The 14,937-nt window shown below is 34.6% G+C and overlaps 2 protein-coding genes across 2 annotated transcripts; both read left to right on the top strand.

Annotated features, from left to right (window-relative positions):
- Nucleotides 1-284: 284 nt before the first annotated feature.
- Nucleotides 285-990, top strand: LOC148196529 (uncharacterized). The gene has a single exon (XM_088095037.1). The coding sequence runs from the start codon at nt 329-331 to the stop codon at nt 788-790; it is 462 nt and encodes a 153-aa protein (XP_087951163.1). The 5' UTR covers nt 285-328; the 3' UTR covers nt 791-990.
- Nucleotides 991-3,512: 2,522 nt separating this feature from the next.
- Nucleotides 3,513-14,937, top strand: LOC148196528 (uncharacterized). The gene is made up of 14 exons (XM_088094355.1): nt 3,513-4,154; nt 4,238-4,327; nt 4,653-4,715; nt 5,345-5,431; nt 5,574-5,720; nt 5,838-5,998; nt 6,268-6,502; nt 6,659-6,769; nt 7,320-8,378; nt 8,501-8,764; nt 10,022-10,207; nt 11,747-12,901; nt 13,690-14,034; nt 14,383-14,937. The coding sequence occupies exons 1-14, from the start codon at nt 3,726-3,728 to the stop codon at nt 14,659-14,661; spliced, it is 4,611 nt and encodes a 1,536-aa protein (XP_087950481.1). The 5' UTR covers nt 3,513-3,725; the 3' UTR covers nt 14,662-14,937.

Below are 14,937 nucleotides of genomic sequence, written 5' to 3'. Positions count from 1 at the left end.
AGAAATAATTATGTTACTAAAAGAAGAAAGATTATATTTAAAAAGGAAATGCAAAATATTTGAACAAACATAACTTTTCTAAAAAAAATAGAATAGATAAAGTAGAGAGAAAATTATAAAATTATCTATAATGTATCTATATGTTATTCCATGAAAATGAAAAATGTTTGCATGTTTTGAAATATTATTGATATTTCAACTTTTTTAACTTTGATTTCAAAAATTGTATTTGATATTATATTAATTTTTTAACATACGAAATAAAATAAAAAAATCAGAGATATATTAGGGTGTAACAAGGGATTTGAATGAATGGCAACGCAAAAAGATGAAAGGAAGCAACAAGAGTAATAAGAAGGAGAAGAAGACGAAGATAGAAGATGAAGTTGAAGAAATGTTGCAGGCAGCGCAAGATCAGATTCTGTTGAATCTCTCCCAAGCCCACATCGCCGGTGCCTCTTCTTCCACTCTAAATCCGAATCCGGGTACGACTGCGGGTCTAGATCTGGATCTTGATCTGGAGCGTCGATTTCAAGCCCTGAAAATGAAAACCAAACCTAACCCCAAACAACAAGAGCAACAAAACCAAGATCTCTCCGTCAGATTTGATGCTCTCAAAGCCAAATCATCCAATTCCAATTTTAACTTCAATTCCGATTCCAATTACTGCAAATATGAAGAAGAGAGCGAAGACGACGAAGAGACTCAAGTTCAGAAACTAATCGAGTGGGCTAAGGATGCTGCGAGGCTCGATCCTTCTCCGCCCTCCGATGACGACGAACTTCACTGAGTTATAGAGAATTCATGTCATTTCTATTCTATTGTTACGCCTTCATACTTTAAATCTTAGTTCCTTATTTAATGGGAGAAATATAGTTTGCGATTCAGAAATTTTCACTGTCATTAACCATACATATCTCATATCTTGTACAGTGTACCACACATGAGAATTTTTTTATTTATAGCGAAAACACATTTACTTTTTTATTACATTAATTTTAATATTTTTACGAGTAAACAATTAAAAAAATAAAATTGTATATTTAGTTTTTTTAAAATAAATAAGTTATTTGATTATTCCTTTTATTAAACAAATAAACTACGCATATTATTTTTTACTTGTTAGAAGATAAAATCGTCCAATTTAAAGATGATAAGAGATCTATAATTAAGAAAATGGAAAACTTACACTAAGTAGGTACAAAAGTCTTATTAAAATCATCTTCGTTATAAAACTATAGAGGAAGTATAAGATCTGAATTTTCTTTTTATGAATTTTATTACGTCATTTTTAATTTTAAGATATCATGGTAATTTTTACTACACTAAAAAAGGATTGTAGGAGGCAACTTTCATTGCAAAACACGGGTTCTTAATTTTTTTTTATCTAATCATACCACATGATCTTTAAAATCATAACTTCTGTTTCAAGAAAAGGTTTTACGAATAATTATTTCTAATCATATTGATTTTTTTTCAATTTGGTTTTAGTTTTCTTTATTCAATAAGGTATCAATTTTGGTTAATTTTGTTGAATTAAGTTATTTTTACTAATGTTATTTAAATAATTAACATTATAATGTATAACAGAGTCCATTACTATAACATGACACTCTATTTAATTTTTTACTTCATTCTTTGATCTTTAGGTATCATCTTCCTCACCTTCATAGTCATTTTCATCATCTTTCTCTCCTCCATTATTACCTCTGTCATCATCTCTATCGTTGAAACTCCATTCATTTCCACAATTTTCATGCATAAATTTCATCTCTCATTCAACATCTTTATATTTATATTAGCAATTATATAATTTTAATTTTTGATTTATTTCCTAGTTTTAACTTTTTTTTATTGTGCATTAGGACTAAGGAGAAGAAATTGAAAAAAATGGAGGAATGCCTAAAAGCACAAGAAATGTGTATATTATCAAGGTCCCTCGTAACTTTTCTACATGTAACATAAAAATATGAATTCATAATCACTTGATGAAAAAATTGGACTCAATCTAAGCTACCATTTTATCATACAAAACTTTATTTTAGGAGAAACAACATTAACATCAAATTTTTTTTCTCTAAATCACAACATTTTATTTAATTGTAGTGACGAAAAGGGGAAGGTATGCCCTTAATAGAAAGTGAATTGAAAATGAAGTGGAAAGTGTGTCCCCGATGTTAATGGAAGGTGTGTTCCTCTTAAAGTGTGTCTTACTTTAGGGTTTTAGGCATGTCTATGTTTCTCTATTCAATCTCTAAATCACTCACTCCTTTACTAGACGAGTCTCGTTACACTTATCAAAAGTGAAGAAAACATGAAGGAGATGATGAATGAGTGACTCATAAAAAGTAAGCGAAATAGGTGAGTCATGTGCTATGAAAGGTGAGCAAAAGAGGCACAGAGACAACACGATTAAAATATTGAGCCACGCTATACACGGTAACATTAACTATTTAAATGACATTAGCCAAAAAAACTAAATTTAACAAAAATCAAGACCTGATTGAAAAAGAAATTAAGACTATATTAAACAAACTAAATAAAAATAGAAATTAAGTTAGTATTTAAGTATGCTGTGTATTTAAAATTGTAAGTCTTAAATAGTGAATTTTAGAATCTTATAATAGATATGTTTCAAATTTGTCTACTTTAATCATGAACTTTATAAAATATAAATTTACTTTTAATTCAAAGAATGATGAAATTGTTTTAATTTAAAAAAAAAGTCAAGCTAAGTTGAAACAAAATACAAATAAAATTACTAAATTGATATTTTTCATATAACACTTTTCTATCACGTCACACTGTCTTTAAATTTAAAATTGAAAAAATAAAAAAAAATCACATAACACTTAGTTAATGTTGTTAGTGTGTATTAACATAAAGATGAAATTATATAATATTTTTAAAATTAAATTTAATAACCAAATTGAGATTCAATATAAAGACCATTAGAAAATTTTAAGTCATTTGTTTCAAAAAGCCATCCTAGTTTCAATGAAAAATTCTTAATTTGTGTTTATTTAATTTATTAGAGTCTTAGTAACAAACAAAAGAAGAAAAAAAGTTGTCCATGCTCACTATTCAAAATGAAAGAATTACAAAATTCTTCAATCTATACATATCCTTGGAATTATTTATGATAACATGTTTATAAAACAATTTATTGATTAATAATTATTATATTATTTACAGGAAAAATACTTCTCAAAGATAGTCACAATTATTTCATTTATAAAAGAAAATCAAGATGATTTCAATTTACCTGGGAACTTCAAAAATATTATTTTAAATACATGTTTGAAATTAAAATGATTTTTTCCTTCGAAAATCATAGAAGACAAAATTTCACAGCAAATAATTTTGATTTCGAATGTTTTAAATTGTTTTTAATAAAATATAAAATATAGCAAATACATTTTATTTTATAATTTATTAATATTGACTAACAAGCAAGTAGTAGTAGAAAATGATAAAGGCAAGTAGTAGTATTTTGCACCTTTTGGGCAAAACTCTTAAAGCATCATCTCGTTTAAATAAACGGATCGAATGCTGGGCGCGCTTAGAACCAACACCAAATCTTGACCAGTGGAGTGGATGCTCACTAACTGCCGTATGCAGACGTAAATCTTAAGAGCCAAAACAAAAGAAAAGCGTATTTGGTTCGTGTAGGGCTTAACCCGCAAAACCCTAGTTTCACAACTTCCCCTACCCTTGCAACCATCATGACCAAGGTTTACGGCACGGGGACGTATGATTTCCGCCGCCACCGCGTCGCCGAGTACCCGGTTGCGACGGTGGCGGAGCCCAAAGCGGTAGGTAATGTGACCACCGGTGGCAGCGGTGCCGTTCCGAGCAGCATCACTCTGTCGGAGATTCAGCGCGACCGGCTGACGAAGATTGCGGAGGAGAACTGGTTGACGAGCGGCGAAGCAGCGGCCGCGAGGGATAAGAAGGAGTTGGACCCTGACCTGGTTCGCAAAATCTACGAGACCGAATTGTTGGTGAAGGAGGGTTCCAAACCCGTGCCCTTGCAACGCGTTATGATTCTGGAGGTTAGTCAGTATCTCGAGAATTATTTGTGGCCTCATTTCGATCCTCTCACTGCCACCTTCGAGCACGTCATGTCCATCATCATCATGGTCAACGAGAAGGTCCTCTCTCTTCTCTTCTCATTGTGCGTTGTTTCATTTCAATCTCATTCATGTGTTACTTATATTGTGTGCCTTGCTTCCAGTTCCGTGAGAATGTTGCTGCTTGGACTTGCTTCCATCAGAGGAAAGACGCTTTCAAAGGCTTTCTTGAGAGGGTTCTTCGGTTAAAGGAGGTATCCGTCGCTTCAATTCTTCTTGTTCAGTTGAGTTTTCTAGTCTCGTTGCAATGCAGTCCTTGACATTGTGGCAACTTGCACACTAATGTAGTCAATACAGCCACAATTGTTGCAGCAATTCTGACACTTAGGTCCAACAACCTTGATGTTACGGTTGAACCTTGACCCTTTTCAAGTTATATATATATATATATATATATCCTTTGCTTTACAGTTTTCATACCCCCTTTTCATTGTGTGAACCGTGACATTTGACTCTACAATTAGAATCCCGTGTTAGTTATGACACTGCTGCTAAGCCTTGTGTTTAATCTGACTGTAGGGACGGGAACTGAGTATAGCAGAGAAGACAAATTATCTAGTTTTCATGATAAATGCCTTTCAGGTAGGCTTACTTGGGCACCTGCGCCTTGTCTCTTATATTAAATCACGCACAATTTTTGTTGGCTTTAATTTAATCATGTATTTTTATTTGACTTTGTGTATGGAAGCATATCATAACTTGAAGTAGATGCTTACATTGTTGTTGAGTTACTACTGCTTTACGCAGTCTTTATGTTTTCAGCACTGTTCAAATATCTTTTGTTTTGCTAGAGCTCCTAAACCTTGAGACATATAATAGGTGTGCGTCATTTCCGATTTTAATTTTGGCGAAAGTTGTAATCATGGAAGAAAATAACGAAAAATTTCCAAATTCTCAAGTCATCAAATTCTGTTGCTGTACATGTACTGTAGCAATCCATCATCCCATCCTGAATGAGCGTGTTTGCAATTTGGCTTCTTATTAATGATTGTCAGTTGGTGCTACTTGGAGAATTGATAAAGCAGTCCAACAGAAATGAAAGAAAATGGTTAATCAATATTGAACATGCCTAACAAGAGTGATTCTAGGAATGGTCATATTATTCTGTTCCATACATCCTTCTTTCCCATTATAACTGTAATAGTTATAATAAACCTAATAGGCCGTTAGATCATTGTTAAATGTAGCTATGCTATTACTTTGCATTGCAGAGTTTGGAAGATGAGGTTGTTAGCAGGACAATATTGAGACTAGCAAGTTTGAAATCTTGGCACAGTTTATCTTATGGTCGTTTTCAGGTAAGATTGAATAAAAATCAAGTTATTTGTTGATGAAACATTACCTTGTTAGTCATATTCCTTAATTTTATGATTAATGTTAAATATTATTGTTTGCATGCTAAATGCCATTTTTTTGGGACGTTGGTCTTCACCTATGTAGATGGAGCTTTGTCTTAATCCTGGTTTGATCAAGAAATGGAAAAGGATGATAAAGAAGGAGCCTGTGAAAGGAGGTGGATCACATTTAGATCCCTCAACTACAGTTGAAGTGATGTTCGTGAGAAACCTCATAGAAGAATTTCTTGAGGTCTTGTTTGTTAAAAAGTTTGAATGTACACTACAATGTGTAATGTTTTCCACTGTAACAAAATATTTTTATTTAAATGTATTATGCTGAATTTCTGTTTGTTGTATTTCTTTTTAGATACTGGATTCACAGGTATTTCCCCAGAAACAGTTTTCTGGTGGGGACGATGAAATTCTCGATGGTACTGGTTCCGGGCTTGTTAATGATGCTTGTGTCCTGTACTGTGAGAGGTTTATGGAGTTTCTAATTGACCTCTTGAGTCAATTACCAACAAGGAGGTATTTTGTTTTGACTATCTGTAGTGTTTTTTGTTTAAGGGCTATGTTGTTTTGTTTAATACTGCAAATGATATATTTTAAGTTTTACTTATATATTTTGCTAGTGTTGTGAATGATATCTAAGTTACTTCCATGATTTAAATTGGCAAATTTTTATTCCTTCCTGGCAGTTGTGGTTAAACTTAAAATGGATTCAATTCTTTCTTAAATGCTTGGAGGTGTCTAGTCTTACAGATCAAATATTTTCTGACTCTAATTCTGATTCGTAGGTATTTGAGGCCTCTGGTGGCTGATGTAGCTGTAGTTGCCAAATGTCATTTAAGTGCACTCTATAGGCATGAAAAAGGGAAACTTTTTGCCCAGTTGGTTGATTTGCTGCAATTCTATGAAGGGTTTGAGATTAATGATCATACAGGAACACAGTTAACAGATCATGAGGTTCTTGAAACTCATTACAGTCGATTGCAGTCTTTCCAGCTTCTTGCATTTAAAAAGATGGAAAAGGTGAGAGCTTAGATATAATTTAATCTAAATGATTACAATATACTAAAATCCTACTCTACTATATGTATTACTTTAATATCATGTCATTCTTTATTCTACCTTCGCTTAATTTCATGTTTTTGTGCAAGATTTCATAATTTTTTTTTCTGGTTGTAGCTTCGGGAACTTGCTTTGACTAACATTGGTTCTATTCACAAACGTGCTAATCTGTCCAAGAAATTGTCTGTTCTTTCTCCAGAGGAGTTACGGGAGTTTGTTTGCTGTAAGGTGTGCTTATAGAATAACATGGCTCTTCTATTTCTCATAATATTTATTTTGGGTCTTCAATTTTCCTGTACCGCTTATGAATGTTGAGAGTTAGAATTGGTTGTTAATCTTTATCACTATTGCAAACGATTATAGTTATTTTCACTTAAAGAGTTCACTTCTTTTTCTTCCTTTCTTATTTCATATCACTTTCTCTTTTTTTTTTTCAGTTTTGCGGTATTTTTTATCTTATATAGTTTCCAATATAGTTGTCATTTTTATCTTGTCCAGATATTTATGAGCTTCTCCTGAATGTAAAAGCTTGCTTAGCCTCTTTCTTGAAATGCGTACTGGCTTCCACTGTTTATGATCATAAGGAGAAGTGATCTTTTGTTATATTTACTGTATTGTAGTGGGGTTAACTTATGTTTTAATGTACGTGTTTCTATTTTTTCATGCATCAGTTATGTTGATTAATTTTAGAAATGGAACTTTAATGTTTGCAAGAATGCACCATGTGTTGGTTTTCAGTAGCACATACTTTGTTTTTTGATATCGTTTTATTATGCAGCTCAAACTGGTCTCCAAGGAAGACCCCTGGTCAGAGAGGGTTGATTTTCTTATTGAAGTAATGGTATCCTATTTTGAGAAGCAACAATCTCAAAAAGAAGCTATTAATGCTCTTCCCCTTTACCCAAATGAGCAGATTATGTGGGATGAAAGTGTTGTACCTAGCATAAATTACTCAGGAGAAGGCTGTTTAGCATTGCCAAAGCTGAACTTACAGTTCTTAACACTTCATGATTATCTTCTTCGAAATTTTAATCTTTTTAGACTTGAATCAACATATGAGATACGTGAAGACATTCAGGAAGCTGTTCCACATCTTCTTGCATATATTAATAATGATGGAGAAACTGCTTTTCGTGGTTGGTCAAGAATGGGAGTGCCAATCAAAGAATTCAAAGTTTCTGAAGTTAAACAACCTAACATTGGAGAAGTCAAACCATCATCTGTGACTGCAGAAGTTACTTATAGTATTTCCAGCTACAGAGCACAGATTAGATCAGAATGGGATGCACTCAAAGAACATGATGTATTGTTTTTACTATCTATTCGCCCTTCATTTGAGCCTCTTAGTGCTGAAGAAGAAGACAAGGCTAGTGTTCCACAGAAGCTTGGCCTACAATATGTACGTGGATGTGAAGTTATTGAGATTCGGGATGAGGAAGGAAACCTTATGAATGATTTTTCTGGAAGGATTAAACGTGATGAGTGGAAACCACCAAAAGGGGAACTGAGAACAGTAACTGTGGCTTTGGATACAGCACAATATCACATGGATGTAAGTAACATTGCCGAGAAAGGGGCAGAAGATGTTTATGGTACATTTAATGTGTTGATGAGGAGGAAGCCAAAAGAAAACAATTTTAAAGCCATCTTAGAATCAATAAGGGATTTAATGAATGAATACTGTATTGTTCCTAAGTGGTTGGAAAATATTTTTCTTGGTTATGGGGATCCTTCTGCTGCACAGTGGACTAATATGCCTGATCTATTAGAGACAGTAGATTTCAAAGATACTTTTGTTGATGCTGATCACTTGAAAGAAAGTTTTGTGGATTATGAGGTGAGTATTTTGTTTTCAAATTCATAAAATTTTTGTTGCATGGGTGTGGTTGATGTTTTTCATTTGGAATTCTTGTATGAAATTTTGGTGCTTATGGGATTTCCTCTCACTCTATCCTTCAGGTGTTTTTCATTAATTCCAATGGCACAGAAAATTTGAATCCAAGGCCTCCTTTTAAGATCAAGCTTCCGAGAACACTCAAACCAAGCAATGGATCTCTTATTGGGAATGCTATGTCAACTGCTGGTGCAACAAATGGTATCAATACCGCTGATACTAATAATCAGAAAGAAACACTAGTCATTGAGGCATATACTCCTCCAGATCCTGGTCCTTATCCTCAAGACCAGCCTAAACAAAATTCAGTTAGATTTACTCCTACTCAGGTGCATTCAGCTCTTGATCTCAAGCATATATGTTCATTTTTCAGGCTTACTGTTAGCTTTCTTCTCATATATACATTCCACGTCCTATCAGATACTGATTTTTGTTTTTATCTTACTCTGCTTCTTGCTTCCCTAACTGTAGATGATTGTGATTATTTGACCAAAATTCAATTTATTTAAGTGGCTAATTTGATTCACCTGGAATGTACAAATACTGTGGTTGTGTTTTGATACAAGTTCTGGAGCTAACCTACTTAGGTTTGCAACTTGTACATTGATGTCATAGCATTCTGTTAGGTATCCCCGTATAAGACACAAGAAACAAAGGGGAAGAAAGTATTGTTTTCTATATTCAGTAATTATGAGTTCTTACAAATCAGAATAAAGAACCAAAATCAGGGAGAATGCAAATTCCTCTGCACTCCAAAAGTTCCTAGGTCATTCCTCCTTGCCTCACGTAATTCTCCTCTTACTCCCTTTGTTCCCTCTCTCTTCTAACGAAAGAATATCCCCATGATTTCACACCTGCCACATCAGCCATTCTGTTATTTCAGAATCAAGGATGTGTTCTTGTGGGCCCCCAAGTAATGGGTTTCCACTTCTTCCTCTCATAAACCTGGTGGGTTTTCCTACTCTGCCTGTGCACTCCTTCTCCTTCATTCGTATTACATTCTTTTCATTTGATTTAAAAAACAGTGCTTCGGTTTCTTGATTGCTTATGTAATGTAGTTAGTATCACATTTCATGTTCTGTTTCCCTTTAGTATTGTGGGTAATGTGAAATGGATAATTAGTGAGGTGTGCTACCTTTTTAAAAGTTTTGACAAGAACAAGGAGCCCATGGTTCTATAGCAATGTGGAATCTATCTAGTTTTCTCATGCATTTGGGAGGATGGCCCATATTTTCTAGGCTTTCTCAGTACTGTGTTACAGAATAAGATTATGTTTACCTTCCTTGTGTGGTGCTCTGTCGATGGTTGTTCTGCTACTTTGCAAAGAAATTGGACTGTTTTTATTTTTCTTGCTACATTAACTTTCTGTCAGTAGCTGCATCTGGACAGAGCAAGTAAAGGAAAACCTGGTTCACACATTTTATAAAAATTGTCAGCTTCTTGTTTTTCCTTTCTCTCTGGCTACAGTTCAACTGCAGAAGATAAAAAATTCCCATATACATTTCCTACCATTTACTTTATCATATTCTCCATCTCTGAGTACAGGAGTATTATTAATGATAATGTCAAATGTTTCTGTCAAGCAGGTTGAAGCAATTATATCTGGCATTCAGCCTGGTTTAACCATGGTTGTGGGGCCACCTGGTACAGGAAAGACTGATACGGCTGTACAGATTCTGAATGTTCTTTATCATAATTGTCCTTCTCAAAGAACCTTGATAATTACTCATTCAAATCAGGCTTTGAATGACCTGTTTGAGAAGATAATGCAGGTGATATTTTATTTCTCCTCCTCCTTACACGTTTTGTGATTTGAATTTGATTAAAATTTAGTAGTTAATGCCCTAGTATATGAAATTATTACTATGTACGTATTTTGAGGGAGGGGAAGCATTGAAGCAAGGGTAAGTTTACTGTCTTGTGGTCTAGAGCTCAGTGGTTCGAACAGCTATTGGAGATAACCTTGTATTGGCTCACGTACTACAAGCTTTGTAATTAGTATGTGGTATGATTTTTGGTAATTAATTGAGGACTACATCCTGCTCAACCTTATAGAATCAACTTGTAAGACGAGGATTCCGCTTACATATTACAATCTTGACTTTATTTCTAGTCAATGTGGGATCTCCAACACTTATAATGAATTGAAAGACAGGCAAACAATATTCTAATTGGGCAATGACAAACAAAGTGGAAAATATGGAAACAATATTACCGGATGGATTTATCTTAGCTGGTTCATGTATTTTTCATAGTTGAAAAGACTAAAAGGACTACTCTTAGAAAGTAGACTTTGAACTTAGTTTTACAAAACTGGCTTTAAGGTGAGATTTACACTCATTTATGTATTATGATTTGGTTATATCTCTAGTTGATATAACATATCCCCTCACATTGAGGACCAAATATCTATGGTGTGGAAATTAAATTTTATGGGTGACTTGATAGTGGTAGCATGACATGCCAATAGTTAGAGTATCCTAACACAACCTCACAAGTTGAACATGTATGGTTAAGTTTGCACCATTTATTTGTTGCAATTTGGTCACATCTCTAGACAAAGTGAGATCTCCAACTCCTACACCTAGCTGACAAATACGTATTGAAAAAATAAGTTAAACTATTCTAACAAGTTAACCTGTTAAAAAACGTTATACAATTCCTACAATGGAAAAAGAGGTAGATGAACTACTTCATCCGTATGAACTCTAGAGGCAATACTTAACACCAACTGACAATCCTTTGGAACAAATCAAATATACGAAAAACAATTCCAAAGTAGGGAGTAATATATATGGGCAGTTTTGGTGCCAGCATGGCATGTTTCTCTTAAGTATTTTGTACTCCAACGGCAATGTGGAAGTGGCAGAGAACTTCAAGGGAAACTCAGACAGTGAAAGGGACGACTTTGTTGCAGATTGAAGTACATTTGGAATGATCTCTGGAATTTCTCTTTTAACTTCTGATAAAACTTATGATCATGTTAGTTTTCTATCTTCCACACAGCCCTTTATCCCTCATAACCACCAAACATATTTCCATATTTCCCGTTCTTTGCAGTTTAAGAAATTTTTAGGCTTCATCATTTATGTGTTTTTTTTCATTAATCTGTTATTTTGTTACTGTATTTTTTTTTAACCAAATATTTAGTTTTCTTGAAATTCAACCCGGTTTTATTATTGTTTTTCTTGTTGGGAATAACCTTTTCTATTGAGGGTTCTGACTTTGAACTTGGTAACTCTTTTTTATTAATTCTTTGTCTTCTTCATCTAAGTTTAACACATGTTTCAATTTAATTCTTTTTGTTTTAGAGAGATGTTCCTGCAAGGTATCTTCTTCGACTTGGTCAAGGAGAACAAGAGCTAGCAACTGATCTTGATTTTAGTCGGCAAGGTCGCGTTAATGCAATGCTTGTTAGGCGGTTAGAATTGCTGAGTGAAGTGGAGAGGTTGGCAAGATCTCTTCAATTACCAGAGGACGTGGGTTACACTTGTGAAACTGCAGGATACTTTTGGTTACTTCATGTTTATTCACGCTGGGAGCAATTTCTTGCTGCTTGTGCCGAGAATAAAGAGAAGTCAACATTTGTTCGAGATCGTTTCCCCTTCAAAGAGTTCTTCTCTGATACACCCAATCCCGTATTTACAGGTGAGTCTTTTGAGAAAGATATGCGGGCTGCTATGGGGTGCTTTCGTCATCTTAAAACCATGTTCCAAGAACTTGAAGAGTGTCGGGCTTTCGAATTACTTAAGTCAACTGCTGATAGGGCTAACTACTTAATGACAAAGCAGGCTAAGATTGTGGCAATGACTTGCACCCATGCAGCTCTTAAGAGGAAAGATTTCCTCCAGTTGGGTTTTAAGTATGACAACTTGTTAATGGAAGAAAGTGCCCAAATTTTAGAAATTGAGACTTTCATTCCAATGTTACTCCAGCGGCAAGAGGACGGTCATGCACGGCTTAAACGCTGTATTCTGATTGGTGATCATCACCAGTTACCTCCTGTTGTGAAGAATATGGCTTTTCAGAAGTACAGTCACATGGATCAGAGTCTATTTACCAGGTTTGTCCGGTTGGGCATTCCTTACATTGAGCTAAATGCTCAAGGAAGAGCCAGGCCAAGTATAGCTAAACTTTACAATTGGAGATATAGAGAATTGGGAGACCTTCCTTCTGTAAAGGAAGAAGTCATATTCAAAAGGGCAAATGCTGGATTTGCTTATGATTATCAGTTAGTGGATGTTCCAGATTACCTTGCTAAGGGGGAGACGACTCCATCTCCTTGGTTTTACCAAAATGAGGGAGAAGCAGAATATGTTGTCAGTGTCTATATATACATGCGTCTTTTAGGGTATCCTGCAAATAAGATATCCATTTTGACTACATACAATGGTCAGAAACTTCTCATCCGAGATGTTATAAATAGGAGATGTGTTCCATATCATTTCATTGGTCCTCCAAGCAAGGTATCTTTCTCATTCTTTACTTTTAGTTTATATTTTAGATCAAAATAAAATGGTTTCTTTGATGGAAGGTGGTGTTAATTTTGGGTTCTTGGTTTCTGAAGATGACTTTACAATTATTTTTCATATTAGGTTGTATTATATTTCCCTCTCTTGATAGACATTTACCTAGATCAAATGTGCTACACTTTTTCCATTTTGCTTAAATGAATCGTTCAGTAGTTGCAACTCTTATGGATGAGGCTCTCCCTGACACTTCTCCTTTCCCTTTCACTTTCTGTCACCAACTACTAATTTTAATGCCTTATTGAGTTTTGGATTTAAGAAGATGTAATGATGTTTTTGACACGCCTGTTATCAGCTTTGGAACGTTTTTACCTATATTCTTCATTTCATCTTCTAAACTTCCCAATTTGATAGTAGGGTTCAGAGCTGATTACATTGCAGATGATGCTGTTGAAATTGTATAAAGAAAAGTACCTGCAAGTACCTTGTTTACCCTAGCCCATATTCATTTTTCATGGGAGGAGTGGGTAATTTTTAAAATTAGAGGGGAGGGGAAGGGTAGTGTCAGTGTTTTTCAAGGAAGGTTATTTTATTTTTGGTAAATATATTTTGAAAACCACACCACAAAAACTAGCTATTGTAGTTGGAGATCTCAAAGCCTTGTAAAACCCCATGTTAGATTCCCATACTTCCAATGTGATGTTTATATGATGTTTGAAATTGTTGTACATTTTTGAAGTTTTGATTCTTAATTATGTCAGTTTTCTATAAATGACTGATCTCAGGTTACTACAGTGGACAAGTTTCAAGGTCAGCAAAATGATTTTATATTGCTATCTCTTGTTCGTACTCGATTTGTTGGTCACCTACGTGATGTAAGAAGATTGATTGTTGCAATGTCACGTGCTCGACTTGGTTTGTACGTCTTTTGCCGTCGTTCCCTTTTTGAACAATGCTATGAGCTGCAACCGACATTTCAGCTGCTTCTTAAAAGACCTGACCACCTTGCCCTTAATTTGAATGAAATTACATCATATACTGAACGAGATGTTGAAGATCATGGACCTAAACATATACATCTTGTCAGTGGCATTGAGGAGATGGGGAGTATCATAGATAGTCTGTATCAGGTATGTCTCACATCTCATAATACAAGAAAATGTTCTCCATTTTATCTTCAGTTATTCTGATTCTTTTCGGGCTTTTTTCTAATAAAATAAATTCATCCAGACTGAAAAGTTTAGAAAATCAGGCCAAGGAATCCACCTTATGTTTACAGTGAAGTTTATTTTCCGTTTTTTCTAAACGTTGTGCCTGAAGTATTCCGATGAGATGTTTATTGTGGGATAATATTGTTTACGCTAGCTTATTTTAATAAGCGCTGAAGTTTCGTTGTACTCCTTTACTTGTCATAGGTTATATTCTTTCTGGGTTTTATTTCACAAAAAGACTCAATGATTTTTTCTATATATTTCCAGGTAAAGTTGAGACAGGAGTTTCATCAAAATGAGCCTTATTCTGGTCAAGTAGAAGCATCAGAAAATAACGAAAACAGCATGGACATGCCAGAGCAAGCGGAGGACAGTGATATGCCACAACAAGCAGAGGACATGCCACACGAAATCAAGGAGGCTACAACTGTCGATAACCACGTGGCTGAAAATATCCCACCCGAAAACAGCGCGGAAGATGTTACCATGGTTGATATCAGTGATGGTGTTGCAAAGGAGGAGACCGGTGAAGGTGCTTCTAAGTAAGCAAGCATCCAATACACTTATGTTTATGTTAAGTTACATAACCGTAGGTCATGCCATTTATTTTCTATGTCTAGATAAATCAGTATGTAGCAATGGGAAATCAGATTTTTTATATGAAAGGTGTGGAGGAATTTATGAGCTTTTGTACCAATTGTAGTCAGTATATGGAGATGCCAGTGCCTAGAGGAAAGCAATAATTTCCTTTAAATTTTGATAGACTACGATGAATTTGCTGTAGATTGAATGTCTCACCTGATTAAGATTTTTGTCTCTGTA

This window comes from Vigna umbellata, chromosome 7, assembly GCF_029865625.1.
Source record: "Vigna umbellata cultivar VRB3 chromosome 7, Vumbellata_1.0, whole genome shotgun sequence".
Classification (NCBI taxonomy): Eukaryota; Viridiplantae; Streptophyta; class Magnoliopsida; order Fabales; family Fabaceae; genus Vigna; species Vigna umbellata.
This window is presented reverse-complemented; position numbering and strand designations above follow the sequence as displayed.